General features: G+C 45.3%; 1 protein-coding gene across 4 annotated transcripts in view; it reads right to left on the reverse strand.

The window, feature by feature from the left end:
- The window catches only part of ASTN2 (astrotactin 2), an 826,144-nt gene that overhangs the window by 343,788 nt on the left and 456,859 nt on the right, over positions 1–25,497 (reverse strand). For all 4 annotated transcript variants that reach the window (XM_046684656.1, XM_046684665.1, XM_046684648.1 and 1 more), the window contains exon 11: positions 3,315–3,465. In XM_046684656.1, the coding sequence (XP_046540612.1) occupies positions 3,315–3,465 (151 nt within the window). The remainder of the gene's footprint in view (positions 1–3,314; positions 3,466–25,497) is intronic.

The following is a 25,497-nucleotide window of genomic DNA, read 5'->3' on the forward strand; positions in this document are numbered from 1 at the left end:
CCTTAGGAGTCCATCAGCCCCCATGCCTTAGGAGTCCATCAGCCCCCTTGAACTTAGATGCCAGAGGTGGGAGGCAGAAAACCTAAACTGACTAGAATGAAGTTTCCACTACCAATGGATGGAGTAGAACAGAAATGAAATTCAGTTACAGAAACATTATAGAAAATTAGATATGCTGTGCCCCTGAATTTGTGTGGCCCGAAATATCATATTTGGTATATAAAAACATCAGTAGTTGTGGTCTCATCATCCTACACATAAATGGCACTTTGTAAATCCCAAATTCATTGCCAGTTACATTCTTTGAGTTTTCAGAAAACCTGAATTCAAGAGCTGTTGCTCCCTTTTGAAAGATCAAGGAACTGAGGCTAATGAGGTCAACATAGATCCTGAAGGTCGCCAATGACCAAGTCAGGGCTTAAGCCAAATTTTCTCAGACCAGCCTTCTTGCCAAGGTTCTTTGCTGCCATATCCTTTCAGCTCCACAGGAAAGAAACCCAAAGCGGCCCTGGCACAAGAATAATATTGAAGACATGGTCTTAGGCCTCCATTCTGCCACCTGGTGGTGGAACCATGGAAAGTCACTCTGCTTCCTAAGCCTTGTTTCCACGTAGGAAGGGAGCCTACCACCCAGGATTACTGTGAGGATGAAGTATTGGACTTAGGTATACTTTGAGAACTCCAAAATGTTCTAAAAATATAAGGTACTATTATTTTTTGCCATATGGAGCTTTTTAGATGAAGGGCTGTAAGAAAAAGTTTCTCTTTGCAGGCATGACAGAGGGTCTATAGAGACGTGAGAGGGATTTTAAATTCCAGCGTAAAAGTGAGTATTTCCCTGTCTATTCTGAAAGAACAGAGAACAGTTTGCCTTACATCCATCGAGCCCTGAAGTTGAAGCTTTAACATGAGATCTTTAATCTAGAGAGAAAGGTCTCTGACAACCTCATCACACTGTTGAATTTTCTCTTAACCTCCAGGGAACGAATGTTCTTTCTCTCTTTTTGTTTTTCCAGTTTACATTAACGAGAAGGAAAGAGACACACACTCACACATCTCTGCATTCTGAGGCTTCATTCTTCTGGGACATCAATCCTCAAGGAGAAGGAGCTTAATTAGTTCAGGAAAGAGAACTGATGGGGAAAAGAGGAAGAGGTAGATAGCTTAATCTTTTCAGAAATGTCAGCCTCATGTTTTGGAGACAACACGGATAATTTGAGACCTCCTCTTGAGTTGTTTGTCCACTGACAGCTCTAAGACTGGAGCAAAGCATCCTCTCCCTCACTGGGCCTCACTTTTCCAATAGGCAAAATGAAAGGTTGGGTTGTAATGCTCTGAAGTAGACAGCAGCTGATGCACACTGACCTAGCATCCACAACCCAACCTAAGACTCTACGCCTGCCCCCAATTCACTACCACATATTTTCGGTGCAGCTGTCACTTGGCCCAAGTCCCTGGTATGACTGGTTCTGGGATGAGCCCAGTCCCTCCCCCGACCACAGTGATTGGGACATGGATGAGCATGAGAACCAAGTTGGCACAATGAAATGGAATCCTCTGACTTTAGTTGGAGGGACTAGGAGAGAGATGTTCTTGTCCTGCAGGACTCGCTGAGTGCAGAAGATGTAGCTGGCCCGAGAATGGCATGGTACTGAGGAGTGCAGAGCTAAGAGAAAGACAGGGATCCCAATGACATTATCTGAGCCCCTCAATCCTGTTGTGCCTAGACTTCCATTTGAGCCAATATATTTTCTCTTTTGGCCTAACTAGTTTGAACTGAGCTTCCGTCACTTATAATCCTAAGAATTCTAACCAATAAAATCTCCAATTGCCCATCCACCTCTGAAGATCTGTTGATCTTTGAGTCTAAAATACAGTTTCATTGCATCATCTCATTCTCTAGAAGCTTCTTCTTTGTATTAGTCTTCTGGCCATTGTCTATTTCCCCACCTGTTGTGTAGGTGCATTAAGAGCCAACTGTATTCTAATTCTCTTGGTCTCTTCCAGAGAGCCTAGTCCAGAGTAAGGATTTCCATCCCTGGCCCCATCTCTCCCTTCCAGCCCTTCTTTCTTTCTTTCTTCCTTATTTACTGAGATGGGTACTGTGGGGATAGTAAGCTAAATCAACAGATTCCATGGGTTCTCTCTCAGCTTATTGGGTGAAGTAAACTTGAAAAAAGCCAGGCTGTGTGATAAATTATCACAGGTGATACAACAGAGGTAGGTACAGAAAAGAGTAAGGATCCTTATAAAGCACTCATTTCTTCAAGGCGGGGTGGGAGAGGAAGGGCTTCATAAACAAAATGAATCTGGAAAGAGGTCCACTTGTTCGCTACATGGGCTGGAGGAGCAATTCACTCTAGGCAACAAAACGGCACAAGCAAACTATCTAAGGCATTAAACAGGCAAGGATGTTCAGGGAACTACATCTATCTATTCAGCTCTAGTGTAGAATGAAGTAAAGTGATGGAGAAGTTAGAAAGGGGCCAACTCAAGGAGGGCACTTAGTGCCATACTGAGGAGTTTAGCCTTTAGGGCAATGTTTCCCAAGTATCCAAGATACCTTCCCCACTCCCCCCATATATACACACTCGTTAAATTGTTACAAACTCAGGTTGCTGGGACCTAACCCCCTCTGTAGAATCAAAATTTCTGGTGTGGAACCCTGGAACCTGCATTTTAAACAAGCACCCTAGGTCATTCCTATCAAACACCTCACTCAGATTGCGACCCTCTTCTACAGGCAACAAAGATCCTCATGTATCTCCTTCTATGTCCATATCCCACATTAGGTGCTAAAGCTCCTTGTAAATAAGACCACCTTTCCCTCCATGCCTTTGCCTTGGACATCCCTTCTCTTTTCCTAATGTGAGTTGACCCATCTGTGGAAGCCAGTTCCAACACCAACTTCTCCAGGAAGCCTCTACAAACTTGAGGTTTCGGCTGGAACTTTCTCTTCTGGACACTTCATTGACATGTCCCCCATTGTGTGCACAGAGATAAGACATGCCCTACCGCACTCCCAAATGGATTGCAAGCACCCTGAGGCCAGGAGCTCTCGAGGACCCACTGTAGTCGGGTACTAAAGTTCTAATATCTCGTTTCATTCTTCCAACAATTCCATGAGGTAGGTTTAATTATTCCACTTAACAGATGAGGAAACCAAGGCAGCCTGGTTGTGCCGAAGGCCACAGCAGTAGGAGCTATCAGTAGTGTAGTCCTCCTTGACCATCTCCCCCTCACAGGGAGGGGCCTCCAGCAAGTAGCCTTGGCCCTTGGTCCAGTGCCATGTTGCAGAGTCAATGGGCACTTACCACACATCCTGAGGAGTCCACCTGGCGGTCAGACACACACTTGAAGTTTCGAGTGCAGCCACCGTTGTTCCGAGAGCAGTCACGAACTGGCCCAAAGGAGGACAGCAGGTCATTGATGGTTTCAAAATAAGTAGACAGCATCGCTTCTTCCCTTGGAGAAAAAGGGGATGATTAAACCCCAGAGACATCTGCACCATTAGGTTAAAAAAATTTTAATGTGAATACATTACATTTGAGACCATCATTTATTATATTTGCAATCAAGAAAATAATATAAATACATATTTAAAGAGAAAATAAGAAGAAAAGAAAAACAAAAAGAAAAAACCCAATAGGCATATCGTCATATGACATAGTATTTGTCTAGTTATGAAGAAGAAGAATGTACTTGGAACTTTGTACCCTCTATTTCTTTAATCCTCATAGTTTTAGAAGGTAGGTATGAGATTTCCATTTTACCAAAATGTAAACTGTGGCTCAAAAGGGTGAAGTGTCTTGCTGTCGGCCACCCAGATTGTAAAGTGGCAGAACAGAAGTTTGTGCCAAGCTCCACCTGAGTCCAAAGAGAAGGTTCTTCCCACTACACAACTCTTAACTTGCATCACACACATTTCCACAGATTCCAGAGTTCCCCATAGCAAATCTGCAAAATGGGCACATTCCTGTGACTCCAACTTTATGGATATAAATTGAAACTATGAAAAGTGTGAGACTTACTCTAAATCATACAGCCTATAAACAGCAGAGCCAGACATCAAACAGGACTGTCTGAGCCTAGCTCCCTAGAACTTCATTTTGCAGACCATTGCATACAAGACACACCATCAAGACTGGTAGCAATAGCTGTTAAAAAGATCATGGGATTCTAGGTAAATGCACAATTCCTCCCAAATGAGGGTCCCAAGAGATGAGACCGGACAAGATGCCACAATCTATTGATGTGCCAAAATTTTATAAGATGAGAGATACACACGGAAGTTTCTGGATGCTGTTTTTTGGAGAAAGGGCCCCCAATAAGGAATCCTATCATTAGAGTATCTGTGATGCCCACGGTTGCAGGAGATATTAAAAGGGCACCACAGGCAGTGAGAAGAGGGACCATATTCTTTCATGATATCTAACTCATGGAATCCAGAACTGTGAAAGAAGGGAGGCACATGTGTATGCACATGTAGCAAGAAGAGGCCAATAAGCACTACTGGTGACATCTCTGGACCCTCCTTCATCTCTTCTCCTAATCTTTCCCTCCCAGACCTGGAACTCCAGATTTGGGTCTCCTAGCTTATTCCCTGTCTCCAGTCTTATCCCCTTCCATCCCGTCTTTCACATCGACTACCAGTGAACTTGGTAAATCCCAGCTCGAATTAGATAACCCATTGATCGACAGCTCTCCATTACTTATACAAGAAAATCTAAATTAGTTTTCTTGGCATTCAAGGCTCTTCATAATCTGGTTCCTTCCGACCTGTCCAGCTACTTTTACCCTGTTTCATATTCTCTATCTGCTAGCCACAGGTCTCTTCTCACTCCCTAAATACACAATCTTAGGTCAGGCTCCCTGAAAATAGCCTCTGAAGTGGAAAGTTGCAGACAGAGGGGTTATTGAAGAGCCCTCTTAGGATACACTTGTAGGAAGTGAGCAAGGCAGGACTGGGCAAAAGGAGAGGCTGACATGTAATGCAGTCGATCCCATGTGGATCTGAAACCTCATCGGTCCTGAGGGGAGCTCTGGAGCTGGGATGGCTGTTTAGGGACGTCCTGAATGGAGGCAAGGGATCCAGGCTTCTGCATCACCACATCAGCCAGTCATTGGCCAAGGGCTGTCACTTGGAAGGGAGTATCCTTGGGTGAGGCAGCTCCCTGTGACTACAGGTCATGCCTGTGAGGGATGCAGCTGTGAGCCACCAGCCACTGTCTGGGGGATGAGTGGGTCAGCCCTGAAGAGGGGATCTGGGTGCAGTATATACCTTCACTTCTCCAAATCCTTAATCATTGCTCTTGCTTCTGTCTGGGATGCACATCTCTAAATTTTCTGCCTGAGAAAATCCTAAAAACCCTTCAAAACTGTTCAATTTCATTCATTCATTCAGTGCACTGCTTCTTGAGACCTTACTATGTACCTGGCACTATTCTAGGTACTGGGGATGCAACAGTGACACTGGACAAAGTCCTCACCTCCACAGAGCTTACTGTGACCTCCTCTGTGAAACTTTACTTACTTCCCCTAACCAGAATTAATTCCTTTTCCCTCAGAGTGAATTGTTTAAATCTATTATCTTATTGATCTAAACCATCAGCTCTGTGGTTTCCCAGAGAGACGGTAAACTTTTTGAGTAAGGGGCTCAAGATTTATTCATCCCTCTTTAGCCCCCAGCATAAGGCCTGGAAAAAACTTGAGCTAAGTAAATATTTTGCAAATGAGACAAACACCAGAAGGCATGGATGCAGCATCCACCAAAAAGTAGTTTTACCAAGAGTCTCTCCAACAGGACACTCCCTTGCCCACCCCCAACCATGTGTTTCCATTCCAAATCCTCATGCTCAGAACAAAGGAGACCATGCAAGGAAAGCTGCCAGATTATCCTTCACTTCCTAACTTGTGTAGAGTGAGGTCAGAGTGACAGGTAGATAGAGGAAGAGAATGAACAGTTCCTGAGACTTGCCACTTTTGAATCATGGAAAGGGTTTAAGATCCTGGGAGGACCTTAAGGGTATTAAAATATTAATATCTTTAGAGGGAGAAGAAGAAGTGGGCAGTGAGAGGAGGAGATAAAGACAGAGGGAGAGACAATCTGAGAAAGTGTGAGAATAAGAAGAGAGATAAACATGTAGAGAAAGTACTAGAAAGAAAGAAGAGAAACTGAGAGGCAGAAACACAGTCATCCAGAAGAAAATGGATGGATGGATGGAAGGATAGATACCTAGACAGATGATAGGGAGCTGATAGATAGATAGAGAGAGAGAGAGAGAGACAGAGAGAGAGACAAACAGACAGATATGAATGGGTAGACAGAAAGTTAGAAAGACAGAGAGAGACACAGAAAGAGAGAGACCCAGAAGAGTGTCATATAGAGAGAATAAGAGGGAGACAGACAAAATGTGTGCAAAGAGAGACAAAAATGAAGAGCTAGATTAGGAGAAGGACAGAGAGGTGAAAAGAGGAGTGAGAAACACAGAGATTCAACAAGGAGAAAACACCAAGGTGCACACGACAAATATGCAGTGTATGAAGGAGAAGAAGAGAGGGAGAGGAGGAGAGAAGGCGGAGAGGGGAGGGAAAGGGAAGGAGACAGACTCCGAAAGACAGCAATGAGAGTGAAGAGAAAGACACTGCATGGGTGGAAAGGAACACACAGGGAGACATGGAGAGCAGAGACAGAACAACAGAGAGAAACAAAGAAAGAGAAGAGCAAAACAAGCAAAAACTGTCACCTTCCCAAGGAACCTAGAGACAGCTCAAGCTAGACAAATAAGGCAGCTGTTAGCTTTTAAAAGGATGTATCCTGCATAAACATCAGTTCCATGAGGGGAACTGATTATTTAAAACACAAAGACCTGACACCGGGGCTGTTACTGAGTTTAGAGAGTGATGGTGTCACTTTGGGAATATGAAGAATGTGGGCGCAAGTGAGAGAAGGAGCTCAAGGCAGACGCTGACACTTTCTTAACTCAGGACTCAATTCTTCATCTCAGGTGCTGAGTCCAGAGTCTGGGGTCTTTTGGAGCTTAGAGCTGCCCCAGGAGCAGGGGGCAAACGGACAAGGGAATAGCACTGGGGGTGGAGGTGGGCTGGAGTGACAGGTGCTGCACAGGGCAATCAGGAGATCTGGGTGAGGGTGCCAGCTTTGCCAGAAATCCCCATCATCACCAACATCCTCTTCATCATCTGTGATTTCCTGAGCACCTGCTACGTGCCAAGATCCGTGCTGGGTTCCTTTGCTGAGCTCTCTCCTTTGAGTTCCACCACAAGACGTACACCTTTTCACTCCCATTGTGCAGCTGGAGAAACTGGGTCTTGGGGAAGATATGTCACTTGTCCTACTTCCCATGGGTACGAAACACCAAGGCCAAGGTGTGCATGTGAGTCCAAGTGATGTCAGGTCCTGAGTCTCCTCCACACCACAGTTAAGCTTGCCCAGTTTGCTCTATGCCCTTGGGCAAGTCAGAGCTCTCATTACAGTAAAGTGGGTAGAAATCTGTATCCAGTGCCTCTGTGTCTTAGGGGAGGAAGAACTGGAAGGGCAGAGCCTGCGCAGCCTTTGTCAACCAGCCAGCGCTGTCTCCTAGGCTGTGCACCTGCCACAGCAGCCTCAATCCACATTGGAACCAAAGGGGGAAACAGTGTATTTGTTTCCTAGAGCTGTCATAACAAGTACACAAACTAGGTGACTCAAAACAGCAGAAGTCTACTCTGTCAGCATTCTGGAGGGTGGAAGTCCAAAACCAACCTGTCAGCAGGGCCCTTCTCCCTCTCTAGGTTCTAAGGGGAGAATCCTTCCTTGCCTCTTCATAGCTCCCCATGTCTCTTGGCAACCCTTGGCATTCCTTGACTTATGGCTGCATCACTCCAATCTCTGCCTTTATCATCACATAGCCTTCCTCCTTGTGTCTGTCATTTCCTCGTGTTATAAGGATATCACCCATTGGATTTAGGACCCACACTAATCATTATGACTTTATCTTGCTTATACCTGCGAAGACTTTATTTGTAAATAAAGTCACATTCTGAGGTTCTGCATGGATGTGAATTTGTGGGGGACACTACTCAATCCACTACTTATGGCTCGGAGGGAAGTCCTCAAGCTCACACAGTAGGGCAGAGCCAGGACTAGAACACCCTGGTCCTTGGCTCTTACTCCAGTGCTCTTAACCCCACATCAGCTCTTCCAGCTCCAGACTCTGCATGTTACAGTGTGATATTTACAAGGCCTTCAAAGTCTTAGAAAGAAGACCACATTGAAGCCACTTTCACATGATCTGCACCTTCACCTGAGAGGAGGAAAGGCCAACCTGCCAGGCATTGTGCAGAGGGCATTTCACATACATTCTCTCAACCACCCTATAGAACAGGGGTCGGCAAACTTCTTTATACAGGAATCCATGGTAAATATCTTAGGCTTTGCAAGCCCTAGTCCCTGGCCAACTACTCAACTCTGCTGTTGTAGGGCACAAGCAGCCATAGACAATATGCAACATGCAAATGAATAACCATGGCTGTGTTTCAATAAAACTGTATTTACCAAAGGACACATCAGGCTGGATGGCTATCTCCCATTTTACAAGGGAAAACCTGCAGGTCAGTGTGGGTGGTAGGATTTGAACTCAGGCATGCCCAACTCAAGAACCCATACTTCTCCTACATGTAGTTTCTCCCAAACCTCGATCTTTTCATCTGTAAAATGGGAACAGCATCTGTCTGGCTCCCAACCATGTAGGATTATTGAGAGAATGCAACGACATGACACATAGAAACATGTTTTCCAAACTCTAAAACCCAATGCAAATCTATTCGGCATTCATTCATTCATTCAACAAATATCTGAGCACCTACTGCATGCCAGGTACTGAGCTGATTATCATTACGGCTCTCTTTTCGCCTCTCTATGCCTCTGTTTCTTCACCTTTTAACTCCAGACACAGTCCAAGATGTTTCAAAGCGCCTCCTTGGCACTGACATCCTAAATCCGATAATACTGGTTTCAAAACTGCATCAGCCAGACCCTACCAGGCTGGGTGAGGCTGCCATCCCCTCACTACCTGATTGCTCAAGTGTAAACGCATCACCAGGGGTCCATCGGCCAAGTCCCCTGAGCCCCATGCACAGTGAGCATTAGGCAGGGCGGCTGGGAACAGATGTTGACACGGGCCCGCTGTTAATAAATACCAGGAAAGGTCTGTGTCACTCAGTGAGAGGTGTGAATGGATGACTCAGGGCCCAGACAGTGACAAGCCCCCTACGGGTGGAGACTAATCATTTTCTGATAACAACAGGCAGCCTCGTCTCCTGAGCTCCCGGGAAGAGAGGAACCTAGGACAGCCACTTGACAGCAATCTAGCTGCCCACCCGCCCCACCCGCCATGGGGTTTAGCGAGCCTTCTCGGCCCCCAGAGCATGAGCAGCAGTGTAGGAGAGTGGATACAAGGGAGGTTTGTCTCCTGGCTTCACTCACGGTGACACCTTGGGCAAGTTCCCTTAAACTCTGAGCCTCGACTTTCTCATCTGAAAAATGGGGCTATTAATATTTAGCTGGAGAGTTTGCCTGAGAAATAAAGTAGATAACAGATGTAAAATGTCCTGCACATAGAAAGTGCCCAACAACTGATAGTAATTAGTACCATCTGAGTGTCCCTTGAATTTGCAAGAACTGTAAACTCAGAACGTACGGAGCTCACTGCAGGAGAAGGGAAGGAGGAGCTGGGACCCCTATTGTCCACTGACTCATTTAAGTTTCTCCATTGATGGCTAATTTGTTCGGGGCCCTGGGCTGCTTCCTGAGGGACATAGGAATACATGTGACATAGCATGTGCTAGGGAGAGAGAAAAAAACAACAATAAAAATTAACCTAGCAACATAACTGGGGCTATAAGACCATAAAGAAGAGGCCCCCAACCCAAACTTTGGAAGTAAGGGGTCAGACAAGGCTTTTGGGAGGAGGCAATATTGAATCTGAGGCATAAAGGATGAGCAGGAATTAGCCAAATGCAAGAGGGTGGTGTGAGATAAGTGTACTCTGGCAGAGGGAACAGAATATGTTAAGGCCTGGAGGTAGGAGAAGCTATACTCCGATCGGGGGGACTTCAAGCAATGCGAGAAAGCTGGCGTGTTGAGAAGGAGGTGGAGGTGGCAAAAGATGCAGCAGCAGAGGCTGTTGGGAGCCAGGTTAGACCAAGCCTGTGCACCAGGCCTTGGCAATTCTGAATTTTCCCTTGAGAGCTGCAGGCACCACCAGTGAGTTCTAAAAGCAGATCCTGCTTTTATTTAGACTAATAACATAAAGTAGTATTTTATAAAAATGATTATGGCAATAACAATAACAACAACAACAACAATGGTTAATACTTACAGAGCATTCAGGATATGCCACAGAATGTTTCAAGCATTGCATGCGTCAACCTACTTAATCCTCATAAAAACACAATGATGTAAATGCTATGATCATTCCCATTTTATAGAAGAAGAAACTGAGGTACCATTTTGAGGATTAGGCTGTTTTGAGACCAGCTGAAGGTAATGTAGGTAGAGTGTTAGGCCAGTGGCTGGCACATGGTAACTGCTTTATAAAGATGAGTTAGAAAAAGGCTTCTGGGCGGGGGAGCTGGCACAAGCCACAGGGAGGCAGATTTGGGCTTTTCTAAAGTCACAGCTATTGAGCAATGGCCCGTTCTCTCCCAGGGTCCTGCTGCCGCTGGCCACCGCAGGAATGCAAACTGAGGAGGGATGGCCATGAGCTGGGGTGGCTGTGGAGGACAGCCAAGCTTCCAGGAGAGAGCTGTACAATATCATGGCGACAGGAACAACAACAATGGCTAATATCCACTGAGAACTTCCGACATGGGAACTTTGACTGCCATAGCCCTATGGGATGTTGCTGTTCTTACTGCCATTTTGTTGATTTAAAAAATGCACACACTCACACACAGGACCTGGCACTTACAGGGGTGAGGGGGCTTCCCCTGTGTCACACAGTAAGTCAGAGCACAGAGCAGGGGGTTGTGTCTGGCTCCAATCCCAATTTTTTCCTGTCTGTCTTCCTCCTTAAGATCCCTTCCCACCCAGAGATTCTGGGACTGGTGTTCCAGCTGACACTTGTCATTCCCCTGCCTCCAGCAATTACAGTTTGCACTAATTTAGGTCAAGAATATATATTGCTGTGCTGAGTGGGCTCACAGCTTCCTGCGGGTGTCTATGCCTTTGAGGAGCTTGTAAGCTTCCTACACAATGAGATCCTTCCCCTGCCACTTCCCCCAGCCTGCTGGGCCTGAGGCAGCTGTTCACTGAATGAGCACAGGCAGGGAGGGAAGAGGATGAGGGACCAACGAGGCCCAGCAACTGTGTGGTCTTGGGGACAAAGAGAAAATGATTGTGAGTGTCCATTGCCCGTCTGTGAAATGGGAACAATAGTACTCAACACACAGGGTCGTGGTTAGGACGTAATGTGACAAAAGATGCCAAAACCCCTCATCGTCACCAGGCTCAAACTGGGCGCTCAAGAAGGGGTGCCGTGTTTTGGAAATACCTTTATTCATTTCACAGATATTTGCCCAGCACTCACCATGGGGGCTGGAGGATAGGTATATGGAAAAGAGCAAAATGGATGACGCCTTGGTTCTCCCGGAACTTAGAGTCCAGTTAATAGAAGAGGGTCACCCAGCAAGTCCCTGTCTCTATATCTATGCCTATGTCTATATCTATATATCTATATCTGTATCTATATCTATGTACACACCTCTATGTCTATATCTATCTATAACTATATCTGTACCTATAATTACAAACTATGATAGATGCTTAAAAAACACAGGGGACTGAGAGCATATGGCAGAGGGGCCAATCTAATCTAGGGAGTGGGGGTGAAAGTTGGGCCTGGAGAAGTTCTGTCACACCAGGGTCCTCCCCAGGAGTGTTGGGATAATGCGTGTCCCCTCAGCGCCACCCCACATGCACAATGACTGTGGTGTCCGTCTGATCTCCGAGGCCATCCTTCCTCTGGACTTGTTCTGACTGCTCAGTGATAGAATTCTCCTCCGTGCCCGCTCCCCTTTCTCCTGCCCCTTGCAAATCCCATCATTATATTAAAAAGGAAACAAAAAAAGGTTCACTGACAAATACTAAGTCTTAAGGATTATTTATTCATGAAATTCCCACATGGAGTTATTGAGAGCTCCTCACAGCTCTTATCTCGGAGAGAAGCTCATTAAGATGGGCTCCAGAGGTGGGAGGGCACTGGGTTCTCAGGAGCAGTTGCTCAGAAAGCCCGGCTGGGAGTGCTCCTTGCTGCCAGGGAGAGTGGGGCACCCTGGTAATCTAGGGTGGCAGAGGGGGTCACCTGGAGCCAGGAGAGCCCACTGTTAGAGAATAAGTGGGGCTGTGTCCTCTAGCAGGAAGGGCACTGGCCTGGCAGCTCCATGCATGGAATCTGGGTCCAGCTTTGCCTCGCTCTGCTGTGTGTCCCTGGGTGACCCTCTACCCTCTCGGGACTTCAGGCCTCATTTATACAATGATAGGATGATCCGTAGGGTCGTTCTGGCTCAGATTTCTAATACTAGTAAGGTGGAAATGTAAGTATGGAGGGGATGGAGAGAAAAAAAGAGAGAAAGAGAGACAATCCATTTTATTTTCATTATTTTGCACCTGGGGAAATCAAGGGACTTATACAATCAGCAGAGATATCAGAAATAAATATCACTGTGTTACCACGAGGAACTCTGGGCTCAAACCCAGCCCCTGCCACTTAGCAGCTGAGAAAACTTGAAACTCATTCAACTTCTCTGAGCATCAGTGTCCTCCTGCATAATCAAGGATAAAAAGCCCTAACTCGCAGGTCACCATGAGGATCACATGAGATAACAAAAGCTCCGTGAAGGCAGGACCTCTGTCATGCTCACTGGAGTCCAGTGCCTTGAGCAGTGCCTGAGATGTCCAGGCACCCAGATTTTTATTCGATGGATGGATGGATGAATGAATGAATGAATGCATGCATGAATGAATGAATGCAAACTTATGTGACCTGCTCCACCAAGCACAAAGTACACAGCAAAGACCATTACACTCGCTTTTATTGTTCTGGTGTTGTCACTAACAATAACCTGCTTTCCATCAATCTTGAAAATTATTCAAGCCTGGAGAACAGAGGTTCTTAACTCGGTGCCCAGGACCCCTCTGTCAGTCTGCAGAAGCATCTGGGCCACATCTTAGAATAATATTTTTAAATGCATAAAATCAGATGCAAAAAGCATTACAAAAGAAACCATTTATGACAATATTTTTTAAAAAGCCAACTGTAATGTAATAATATATGTTTCTTTATTGACACATTAACTAAAAAGATCTGGTAACAGATGTAATAACAACCATAAATTTGAAGCAGGGAAGAACATAAACTATATTTTAAGACATCTGCACCAAATGAAACAACAAATGAAATATGATATAAAACTACATGCGATTTCTATCAGTGACAAACTCACAGGAGTCGCTAACACACTCGCGTTTGTCACAGAAGGAAACGCTAAATTTCAATGAGAGGTTGGCGAAAGTAAAAACATATTATTTTCCCATGTAATTTCTTTCTTTTCTTCTGTGCCTATCAAAGGCTATTTTTTTTATTGCAGTAACATTGGATTATAACATTGTATAACTTTCAGGTGTACACTGTAATATATTTCGAATTCTGTGTAGATTACATCAGATTCACCACCCAAAGACCAATTACAATCCATCACCACACATGTGCCTAATCACCCTTTCACCCTCCCCCCTCCCCCCTTCCCTCTTGTGACCAACAATCTGATCTCTGTTGCTATGTGTTCGTTTGTCGTCGTTTTTATCTTCTACTTATGAGTGAGATCATATGGTATTTGCCTTTCTCCCTCTGACTTATTTTGCTTAGCATAATACCCTCAAGGTCCATCCATGTTGTCACAAATGGCCGGATTTCTTATGGCTGAGTAGTATTCCATTGTGTATATATGCCACATCTTCTTTATCCATTCGTCCCTTGATGGGCACCTAGGTTGCTTCCAAGTCTTGGCTATTGTGAATAAGGCTGTGATGAACATAGGGGTGCCTGTATCCTTTTTTTTTTTTTTAAGATTGGCACCTGCACTAACATCTGTTGCCAATTGGTTTTTTTCTTCTTCTCCCCAAAGCCCCCTCAGTACATAGTTGTATATTCTAGTTGTAGGTCCTTCTGGCTGTGCTATGTGGGACGACGCCTCAACATGACCTGATGAGTGGTGCCATGTCTGTGCCCAGGATCCGAACCGGCGAAACCCTGGGCCGCCGAAGCGGAACGCAAACTTAACCACTTGGCCACAGGGCCGACCCCTACATGTGTCTTTATGCATTTGTGTTTTCAAGTTCTTTGGATAGATACCCAGCAGTGGAATAGCTGGATCATATGGTAGATCTACTCTTAATTTTCTGAGGAAATTCCATACTGTTTTCCATAGTGGCTGCACCAGTTTGCACTCCCACCTCCCACGTAATTTCAGGGACCACATAATTTCTGGGCTCCAGCATGGACCCCAGGTTGACAGCCTCTGCCTGGACTGACACTTGGATGGAGAAAGCTTCTTTCTGAATACCTGTAAATATAATCAGAAGCTTGGGTCTAGACAAGAAGAGACAGGAAATTAAAACTCAGCTATGATCACACTCAAATAATTCGTTCCTGAAGGGGCGCATGAGGTGTGGTGAAAGGAGGACAGACTGGCTTCAGAAAAAGGATTTTAAAAGCTCTTAAGGGTGTGTCCTTGCACAAGTGACCCCCTCTCTGAAGTCCAGTTTTTTATCAGTAAATGCATCGTTGTGATGTTTCCTGGGAGAGTGGCTGGGGATAGGGTGAAATAAACGAAGCAATGCACCTTGTACAATTATGCAAAGGCTAGCGCCTCGCTGTCTCCCCTTCTGTTCCTTCTAGGGTGAGAAAGGTTTATTGCAGCCACACTTAGAGCTGTGGAATGTACCATGGCGGGAGGCATTTCCACATTCCTTAGCATCTCCTGGGTACCAGGCTGTCTGCTAGATACTTAGCACCCAGACAAAGGCCCTGCATTCAAGAAGCGCACAGGTCGGGTCCAGCCCCGTGGCTGAGTGATTAAGTTCACAAGCTCCGCTTCGGCGGCCCAGGGTTTCGCCAGTTCAGATCCTGGGCACGGACATGGCACCGCTCATCAGGTCATGCTGAGGTGGCATCCCACATAGCACAACCAGAGGCTCTCACAACTAGAATATACAACTATGTATTGGGGTGCTTTGGGGAGAAGAAGAAGTAAAAAGAAAAAGAAAAAGATTGGCAACAGCTGCTAGCTCAGGCGCCAATCTTTAAAAATGAAAAGTGCACAGGCTTGGGTCAGAGACAACAAATAAAGACGTATAATATGAAGCAGGGCAAACACTTGTAGCACAGATGCATAAAAAACATCATGAGATCCTCAAGAGGAAGCAATGAATTCCTCCTGGGCTGGTTGGGGAAAGCTTCCCAGAGGAGGTAGGACTACAATGACTCTTGAAGGAAGACGAGGACAGTATGATGAGGCAGAGGAGGACAGGAGGGGAAGAAAGGGAGGACAGGTGTTAGAGGACAGCACTAACGGAGTAGCTAAAATAGGGAAGAGCGGGAGGAGCAAGCAGTGCTGGAGAAACAGGAGTGAGCCAGTTATAACAGGGAGAGGTGGCAGGAGAAAAGGAAGCTCACTGGGGTCTGCTGTATGCGTGTTATAGACCATTTTCTACTTCGATCCCATAAGGCAGATCTTATTACCCATTTTAGAGATGAGAAAACTGAGGCTCAGAGTGGCGACATAAGGCACGATACTGCAGTTTCTTAAAAGCAGAGCCGTAACAGGAATCCAACTGGAAGGAAGTCAACATTCTCCCTGCAGCATGGAACTGAATGCCACTTGTAGAAGATTGTGCCCTGTGTAATCCCACCCGAAGTCAGAATCAGGAACCAAAAAGCTTTAGGAACGGGACTTTGGCGATCTGGGAAGTGCCGCTTTTTCCCCCCAAAGGCAGCCCTCATCCCCTTTTCCTTGCCTTGCACATTCCATCTCCTCCTCCTCTGATCCTAGCAGTTCCAGCCACCAGCCTGGGTGATTGTGAACATTAAGGAGTGTGTGGTGACAACAGTGACTCTGGCCTGCTCTCCAGACAGCTGTCATCCAGTAACCAGGCTGAGTTGGGCCCTGGGGGCTTCTCTCTGCCCCTTTCCTTTCTCCCCACACTGCCAGGGGCCTCTGCTTCTGGCTCCTATCCCAGCCAGGCCAGCCTCTGCCACGTGCAGGCTGGCACTTCCTAGGCCAGCACAGGGGTCGGGGTGAGTCAGCCCCTGCCTCCCTCCCAGGAGCCTGGCCAGTGGCCTGTAGTGAATCCTAGAGCATAAGACTTGCCAGTTATGGCCAAAACATGGAAAGAAGTTTCTGGAAGTGTTTGGAGAAACAGAGGCAAGCAGTAACTTTATTTTCTAACCTCACAAGTTGCTTCTTAGCCAGTGAATATCAGACTCACTCTGCTGACAAATCTCCACTGTCTTTGAAGACTTTCTTCATTGATCCAAGCCAAATTAATCCCATTCTCCACGGCCTCATTGAATGCTGAGTATGTTTCATTATTACTAAATATAGAGTGATAGCCAAGACACTGAGTTCTCCACCTGCATTATCTCATGCCACACTCGTAGCAACTCCGTAAAAGGCATTTGCAAACCCACTGTAAAGATGCAACAACTGAGGCTCAGGGAGCTGCAGAGATTTGATTCAGGTCACATCGCTAATCAATTTCAAATCTAGCTCTGTCTGACTTCAAAGTTGGAGGCCTTTGAAACTTCCAAGCCATCTTACCATCCATTTCAACCCCTTTCATGTGGTATTTATGGGCCACTGCCTCTGTGAGCACCTGATGGGCAGCCCAAGACTTGGCCTGGAGAAGGGTACAGTGGATGCTTGAACAAAGAAGAAAGGAGGAAGGAAAGGAGGGCTTGAGGAGAGAGAGGAAGCAAGGAGCAGCAAGAAGTTGATTTTCCCCACTAGACTGTGAGCTTCTAAAGACAGGAATCTGCCCTTCCAGGGCGGAGCACAATGACATTGAATAGGGGGTGGCACATCTTTATCGATATTTAAATGAATGGAGGGATGCATAAACAAACAAGAGAAATCACTGAGGAATTAATGAAAGAGTGAATGCTGCAGGCCCAATTTCCTGGTAAATCGGTCTTTAAATGAATTTGAGCTTCCAAGAGCTGAGGCCCCAGATTCTTGATGCCTCCCTTCCTGGGAATTACAGTAATGCAGTTTTAGGGAAGGATAAGAAGATAAAAATGAAAATCAATGTGAAACTTTGCCCTCTAAGATCCCATGAAATGTGGAGTTGTTGTTCAACGGGTATAAAATTTCGGTTATGCAAGATGCGTTTGTTCTAGAGATCTGCTGTATGACATAGTTATGTGCTATATATATAGTTAACAAAATGGTATTGTGCTCTTAACAAATGTGTTAAGAGAGTAGATCTTACATTAAGTGTTCTTACCACAAACAAACCAACAAACAAAAAAGCCAAGGGTCAGGAGGAAACTTTTGGAGGTGATGGATGTGTTTATTACCTTGACTGTGGTGCTGGTTTTCATGAGTATATGCATATGTCCAAACTCATCAAATTGTATACATTAAATCAGTGCAGTTTTTTTGTATATTAATTTTACCTCAATACAGCTGTTAATCATTAAAATAAAAAGATCCTTTGGAATCCCAAGCCACTGAAAAGGTCACGGTGTTCCCCAGACAACAGCAGCCCCCAGCCTGGAAATTCTCTCTCTACATGTGTCCTTTACAGTGACTTCCTTGTATCATCCATTGTCTACTGACTGTAGTAGATAGTCATAGCCCTGTGCTCTGTAGGCCTCTGGACATGGCCAGGTTCCATGTGGTGGGCAGGGGCACAGAGAGAAATCCATCAAAGTTTCAAGAAGGAAGTGGGTCGAAGTCCTGTGTGAAATGTGGGGTACCAGGGACTCCCTCAGAACCAGACAATCCTTTATAACCTTTAAATGCTTCCTGACCAAGCAGGCCAAGAGCTGGAGCAGTGGGAAGAGCACTGGATGGAGAGTCTAGAGACTTGGATTCCAGAGTGGTTCTGCCCCTCGCTCACTGTGATTATGGGCAAGTCTCTTTTACTCTCTGGGCCTCAGTTTCCCCATCTGTGAAGAGAGGGCTGGACTTAATGCTCCCTCAGATAGCTTTCAATGTGAACTGCTTCAGAAGTCACTAGAGCTCCCTGAGTGAGGAGGGTCAGGGGGCTGTCGCGCCCGGGTGCCCTGTACTTCTGTAGCGCCTGGGGGCAGTGTCCCAATCCTTCAGGCTAGTGGACAATTCCTGCTGCCTCAGAACCAGGCGCTGGAAGGTTTCTGGGGAGGTGTCCAGGCAGCAGAGGCCTCCCTCCCACAACTCCGCTGGCCCCACCCCTGCCCCCATACCCCTTCACTCAGGCCACGTCTGTGGAGTACCCACTATGTCCCAGGCACTGTACGAGGCCTGTGGAGGTGTGCAGGGCTGGCCCTTGGCCCCAAAGACCTTGCAATTCAGACATACCCAAAAATGAACGGAGGGCAGAACAGCCCATGAGGAGCTGCAAAATTAGTGTCAGCAAGCACAGCACTGCTTGCTTTAAGGATCCTTTATGTGTGCTCAGCGCTGCATCATTTTCAAGGAGATGTCACACACATCATTTCATTGGGCTGTCCCAGTTTTCCCTGGTCTTGCTATTTCCATTTTACAGATGAACAAACTGAGTCCCTGAGAGGTAAAATGGTTTGCTTAAAATCATACCCCTGATTTTTTGGGCATTGTCCATGGTCTGCAATGATCTGGGAGGGCTCCCTGGAGGAGACAGGCTTTGAGTGTGGCTGAAGGATGAAATGAATGCATCTAGGGTAGTGTGTATGGGGAGGGAGGAGACCACATGCCAGCAAAGGAGAAGGAACCCTGGAGAATGGAATTCTATTCCAGAATGTAGGGAAATCTATTCTGTAATATAGGTGTAGGGAGGAGACAAAACCCTAAGTGTGGTTAGACTAAAGGAAAGAAAGAAATGTGAAAACAGCACATTCTGGAACATGGGAAAGCATTCAGGAGATCTCGTCAAGACGGCAATGTAGGCGGACTCTGAACTCACCTCCTCCCACGAACACGACTAGGTTACAACTACTCTTGAAAAAATTACCCCGGAGAGAGAACTGAAAACTGGAAAGCATTCAGGATCCCAGTGAGAGGAATCTGAGTTGGAATCCCAGCTCTGCCTGGAACCTCACCGTGTGACTTCAAGAGAATCACTTGGTCTCTCTGGTCTCAGCTTCCTTATTTGTCAAATGGAGATTACAGCACCTACCTCTCAGGACAGATACGAAAACAAAATGAGATAAGCCATCTAAAAAGCACTCCCATTGCCCAGCACGGAGCAAGAGTCCAGTCAATGTAAATTCCCTTTTATGGTACTTCTCAGCAGCACTAGGGCTGGCTGCTGTCCTTGCATGGTGTTGACAGGCTGGAAGGAAACATAATTTCCCAAGAGAGTCCAGCTTACGTAGAACACAAGGCACCCCATCTGCCTACAAAGAGTTACTTTACTCCATAAAATGGAAATTCCAGAAAAGAAAAGCCTGTGTCCAGTCTATCAGCCACTTGCAAAAAAATATAGTAGTGGATAGTGAGTTATGGTAATTAAACACTAGTTAATTCATTTACTGAAAAGAACTATTGCTACTTTCAAGCATCAGGGTTATGTAGCACAATTTAATGAACAGGGTTTTTATGTTGTGAAAATCACCAGATAATTGCTCCCTGATCATCAATAACTGCAAGACTGTTAGGTATTCAAAGGCTGAACCGATGATTCCTAATTTTGTTAGGAACAACAAAATAATTATCTATCCGTCTATCTACCCATCCATCCATCCATTCATCCATCCATCATTCCATCTCTGCATCCATTACAAAGAAACTTACTGAGCACCTGCTATGCCCATCGTGTGCCATGAATTGTCAGAAATACAAATAAGTCTTAAGCCATGATCTCTGCCCCTCACAAATCCAGCAACCATGAAGAGAAGAGAAGACATGGCGCAAGGTCTTTGGGAGGTCAGAAAGGGAGGAAGTTACTTCCAATTTGGGATTAGCGGAGTGGATGGGAGTTGGGTGTGTGGATCAAGAAAAACTTCAACCTTCTTGTATCTTTGGAATTTTGAGCTGTGTACATACATTGCTAATTCAAATATACATACATATTTTGTTTAAAAAAATCAATGATGGCACTGGAGACAGAGGAAGCCGAGGAAAAAAGAAGAGGAGGAGATTATGAACCGAAAATCGGCCATTATAGTTGAGCTTGCATCACGGGTGATAAGGCAAAAAGCAAAAAGTAAGAGGACGGGATCCAAAGAAAGTGGAGGGGAAGGAATGAAAACCTTAAGTGTCAACTACTCTCCAGAAGCTTGCCTATGGCTTCATGTGCATTTATTTGACAAGAAGGTGGTAGTTTCCACCAATCAAGTTGGCAAATATTTTTGTCAAGTGATAATTCTCAGTGCAGATGAGGGTGGAGTGAAATGCTATTTTTCCGATTCTACTTGTGCTGGTATAAATTGCCAAAATTTATGGAAATCCATTTAGCAAAATATATCAAAATTCCTGAAATGTTCATGCAGTTTGATACGGTGATCATAGTAGCACATTCTAAAGGAAAAAATAAGCAAAGCAGGTAAAGATGCAGGCACAAAAATGTTCATCACAGCATCGTCTATAAAAGGGTTAAAAGTGGACATGATCTAAATATCCAACAGCGACAATATGGGGATAAACATCATGGTTCATTTATATGATAAGATCTTACATGAAAATTAAAAATTATGATTTTCAGATACAGCTAATTACATGGAAAATTTTTATAATATTAAGTTCTTTTCAAAAAGCAAGGAAAAATTACATATACACAAACACACATGAATGTACAATAGAAAAAAAAAAAAGACTTCAAGAGAAGGTGGTATTTTACTGGTTTGGATGTGTGGCGATGGGGGTGAGACTTAGATTTCTTTATACAATATCCCTGTCCCCTTCTGGTAACAGCATCCCCTTTGGCTTTGTGGAAATCACCACTGCTCTCCCCAAACACACACACACACATTGGATACAGCCTTGTAGATTTATCGGTTAAGGTGCCCTGTATTCCTCTGGCCTATAGGTGAACAGTGAACTGACAGCTAGGCCAATCAGATGTTTGCTCTTGGGAATCTGAACCTTAAGCAGAATGACGTGAAGGATGAGGATGTGGAAAGCAATTGCTCATAAACGATCCATGCTTGTGGACCGTTGGAAGTTCTTCAAGGTACCCCTGTGTGGTAGGTCTACTTTGGTTTGCCGAGTATTATCATAAGCAATGGCCAGCCACTGGGAGTTTCTGAATTGGGAAGTGACATCAATACAGCCACGTCTCCAAGTAGTCAAGGGACTCTTCAGCTCAGAGCTTCTGAGTTTGGGTCAGTGTGTTCTGAGTTTTGCCAGCAGAAGAGTGAGATGAAAATTCAGGGTTTTTAGAAAGGGTGTTGAGAGAGGATACTGAGTTTCAGGCACTCATGACCAGGAGAGTTGCCTGTATCATGCCTTCTGAGAGAAACCAGCATTGGGTAGAAGGCAAGAGGAAAGAGACCTCCATCATGGCCCTGTCTCCATGGAAGAGCCTGGAACAAGTAGGAGGGAAGGAGACAAAGCAGAGAATGTACTTTAAGGCTCATGTTAATACTAGAGTTGCTGGATAAATTCAATCTCACAGCCAGTCAGGCAGGCAGGCTTTATCTAGAAGGCCTGTCTCTTAGAACCTAAGCTTGGGGACCTGGGGAGGTCATGGAGGCCGGGAGAAAGCCATTGATGCTGGAAGCCAGGAGAAGTTGGTTAAGTCCCTGCTTTGCTGCTAAAGGGAGAGATCTTGGAGAATCGCTTCTCCTTTCTAAGCCTCAGGTACCCTATTTTCAACAGAGGTATTTACTCAGTCACATTCATTCATTCATTCACTTAACAAATGTTTATTGAGTGTCCACTGCCATTTACTGCTAGTTTAGCCTTATGCCTGAAAAGAAGGAAAATTGGTTCTTTCTTTATGTCAAAAGAGTAGAGAGGTTCTCTGTGGTCCTATCCAGCGAGGATGGGGGGGGGGCGGCTACGGGCTCCTCACTTCTGGGGTAACCCCTTGTCCCCATCTCTTAAGGAACTGGGAGGACCTGCAATGACAGGCAGCAGAGTCTGACCCTGGCCACAGACTGGCTGTCAGAGATCCACAGCACAGAGGAAGACGCAATTATCTACCCACAGGCCTGCTCTGCCGTAGTGTTCTAGACAAGGCCACTATCTGGACTGCTGGAGGGTCGGAAAAGAAAGAGTGTCAGGGAGCAAATGGGTGGAGACACTGCTTATGGGCCAGTCACATGGTCTGTGAAGTACCCAAGTGCTGACTGTGCACAAGCAGCGTGGGAGAACTGACCTCTTTTGCAAATGGGTTTTTTTTTTTTGGTGGGGGAAAGAATTTAACATTTTAGAAATATTCAAAGATATTTACTGAGCATCTATTACACGCCAGACATTATTCTTGGTATAGCAAAGATGGCTGTGTATAAAAAAGAGTACCTTCCTCCATGGTGTTTATATTCTAGTGGGGAAAGAAACTTCAAACAAATGACAAGGATTAAAGAGTTCAATGGCAGGGCCAGCCCAGTGGCACAGAGGTTAAGTTTGCACGTTCTGCTTCGGCAGCTTGGGATTCGCCAGTTCAAATCCCGGGTGTGGACATGGCACCGCGTGGCAAGCCATGATGTGGCAGGCGTCCCACATATAAAGTAGAGGAAGATGGGCACAGATGTTAGCTCAGGGCCAGTCTTCCTCAGCAAAAAGAGGAGGGTTGGTAGATGTTAGCTTAGGGCTAATCTTCCTCAGGAAAAAAAAAAAAAAGGAGTTCAATGGTTTAAGCGTTAAACAGTTACGAGGCCAGAAAGGGGCTAGGGAGTGCAGAGGCGGGCTAGGGACGGTGTGCCTGTTTAGCAAGGTGGTCACAGAAGGTCTGTGGGGTCATTGGGACAATCAAATGGGATCATGAATGCAGAGTGATTAACACAGCATCTGGGGCAAAGCAAGTGCTCAATACATGGCTGCTGATGTTATCGTTAATTATGTTCTGAATTCCATATCCAAATACGGGGACATTAATGCCTATCTCATAGAATTACTGAAGAGACTAAATTTGGAAATACACAGAAATACATTTTTCAAGACAAATTTAACAAGCCATCTTTGAAAGTCAGCTATGTTCCAGGGAAGATAGGCATAAACAAACATATAAATACATAGTGTGAAGTCCAAGTGATAAATGAAGGAAGAAAAAGTAGGCAGGGGCTGAGTTAAGATTCCTAGGGGGAGAGGACAGGATCCCCAAGGCCTGAAGTGATGACCTTTGAGCAGATGCATGAAGGAAGCACTGCAGAGAACCAGGCTGGGGAAAACTTGTTACAAGCAAGGGAACAGCAGGTACAACGGCCCAGAGGCAGGGATGGGGTTGGCCCTGCAAGGAGCAGCAGGGGCCAGAGTCTTGGAATAATACCTAGGTTTTATTATAGGTATAAAGAAAAGGCACTGGAGGGTTTAGAGCAAGGAGTACAATGATCTGATTTACGGTTTAAAAGCATAACTCTGATCATTCTGGGTAGGTAACAGCATATATCATCTTGTTCATCTTCAATGTATCATAAACTCAGCGGTAATATATGCAAAGTGTCTGACACTCATTCTAAAATAAATATATTCATTACATGCCTACTATGTGTAGGGTGCTAGATACAGCAGTGTAGATGGAGATAGTCACTACTTCTAGCCCTCAGGGACCTTCTGATGGTTTTACTGGCAAAGTGTCAGTATTCAATAAATTATCACTTGATATAAAATAATATATGAATAACACAACATTCGTATTTTTCTCTCTCTTGCTCTCAAAGTGACAATGTTAAAATCCACCAAAGGCAGCAAAAGGAAGGGAAAAAAAAGGAGGAGGAAATAATGCAAGAGACAGCGGGGATATGACCTTCCTCTCATACGGCTATCTGGTGGACTCCTATTCACGTTCCGGAGCCCAGCTCACTTGTCCCCTCCTTCCTGAAGCCAGAAGTCCTCCCTCCACTGCACCACGCAGGCTGAACTGCTGTCACCTGCCTGTCCACCTTTCTGGATCCTGGATCCATCTCTCCTGAGGCCCATTGAGGGGCACACGAGTGTGCTGTTTGCTCATGACCTTCGTTCTTATTTATTTGCATATCCTCAGTGATCAGCACAGCATCTGAGGCACAGCTGGTGTAATAAACATTTGCAGAAGAAAGAAAGGAAGAGAAGAAGAAGGAAAGGGAAGGAGGGAAGGAGGGTTTCCTCCTCCTTTTCCAGGTAATGCTAAAGCTCACTTCAACCAGCAAGTGCAGAGTTCATTGATCCACATTTCTGACGTATTGACCTGAGTTTCTATTGACAGAAATAACTACCAACGAGGCTGGGGGAGAGAGAAATGTGCTGACAGCCAGCAAATCATACCCCTGGTATTGGAGTGTCTGTCTGTGCCAAAAGGGACGATCATTAATTTCCTGTTTCTTCACAGTTACATTTCTTGGGTTGACTGACAAGTTCATCTTGAGGATTCATCAGGCCCTTTATAAATAAACTCCCTTTTTATTCCACGTTTCTAACTGCACCTGCCACCCAGATGATCGGCTTCTCGAGACTCGCATAAACATTTCGAATTGCTAGCGATAGCTCAACATGGTAGTTAAAGGAATTCTTCCAGTGACTGTATGATATAATCGAGAAAACCCACTTTCCCTGGCACCCCAGACAGCGCAATTCCGTGCCCAGAACCAAAGAGGATTTCATTCATTGCCCCCCACCACCTTTGAATGAGTAAGACGTGAGCATTTAGCTAGAAAATGTTTTGTTGAGCCAGCCCTGATGGCCTAGTGGTTAAAGTTCGGTGCTCTCACTGCTTTGGCAGCCTGGGTTCCTTTCCCAGGCACAGAACCACATCACCCATCTGTCAGTTGCCATGCTGTGGCAGCGGCTCACATAGAAGAACTAGAAGGACTTACAAGTAGAATATACAACCATGCACTGGGGCTTTGGGGAGGAAAAAAAAAAAAAAAGAGCAAGATTGGCAACAGATGTTAGCTCAGGGCAGATCTTTCCTTGCAAAAAAATAAGTAATGAAAAATAAAATAAAATGGTTTGTTGGCATGTGGAACTTGAAATTAAGTCCCCTGCAAAAGCTGTGTGATTCTGAGTAAGTCACTTAACCTCTCTGAGCTTTGGTTTTCTTGCCTAAAAAAAGGTGGATACATTGCAAATGGCACTGTTGATAGCAAGACATAAGGTAACAGAAGTGAACAAGTTTAA

This window comes from Equus quagga, chromosome 1, assembly GCF_021613505.1.
Source record: "Equus quagga isolate Etosha38 chromosome 1, UCLA_HA_Equagga_1.0, whole genome shotgun sequence".
In the NCBI taxonomy this organism is placed as follows: Eukaryota; Metazoa; Chordata; class Mammalia; order Perissodactyla; family Equidae; genus Equus; species Equus quagga.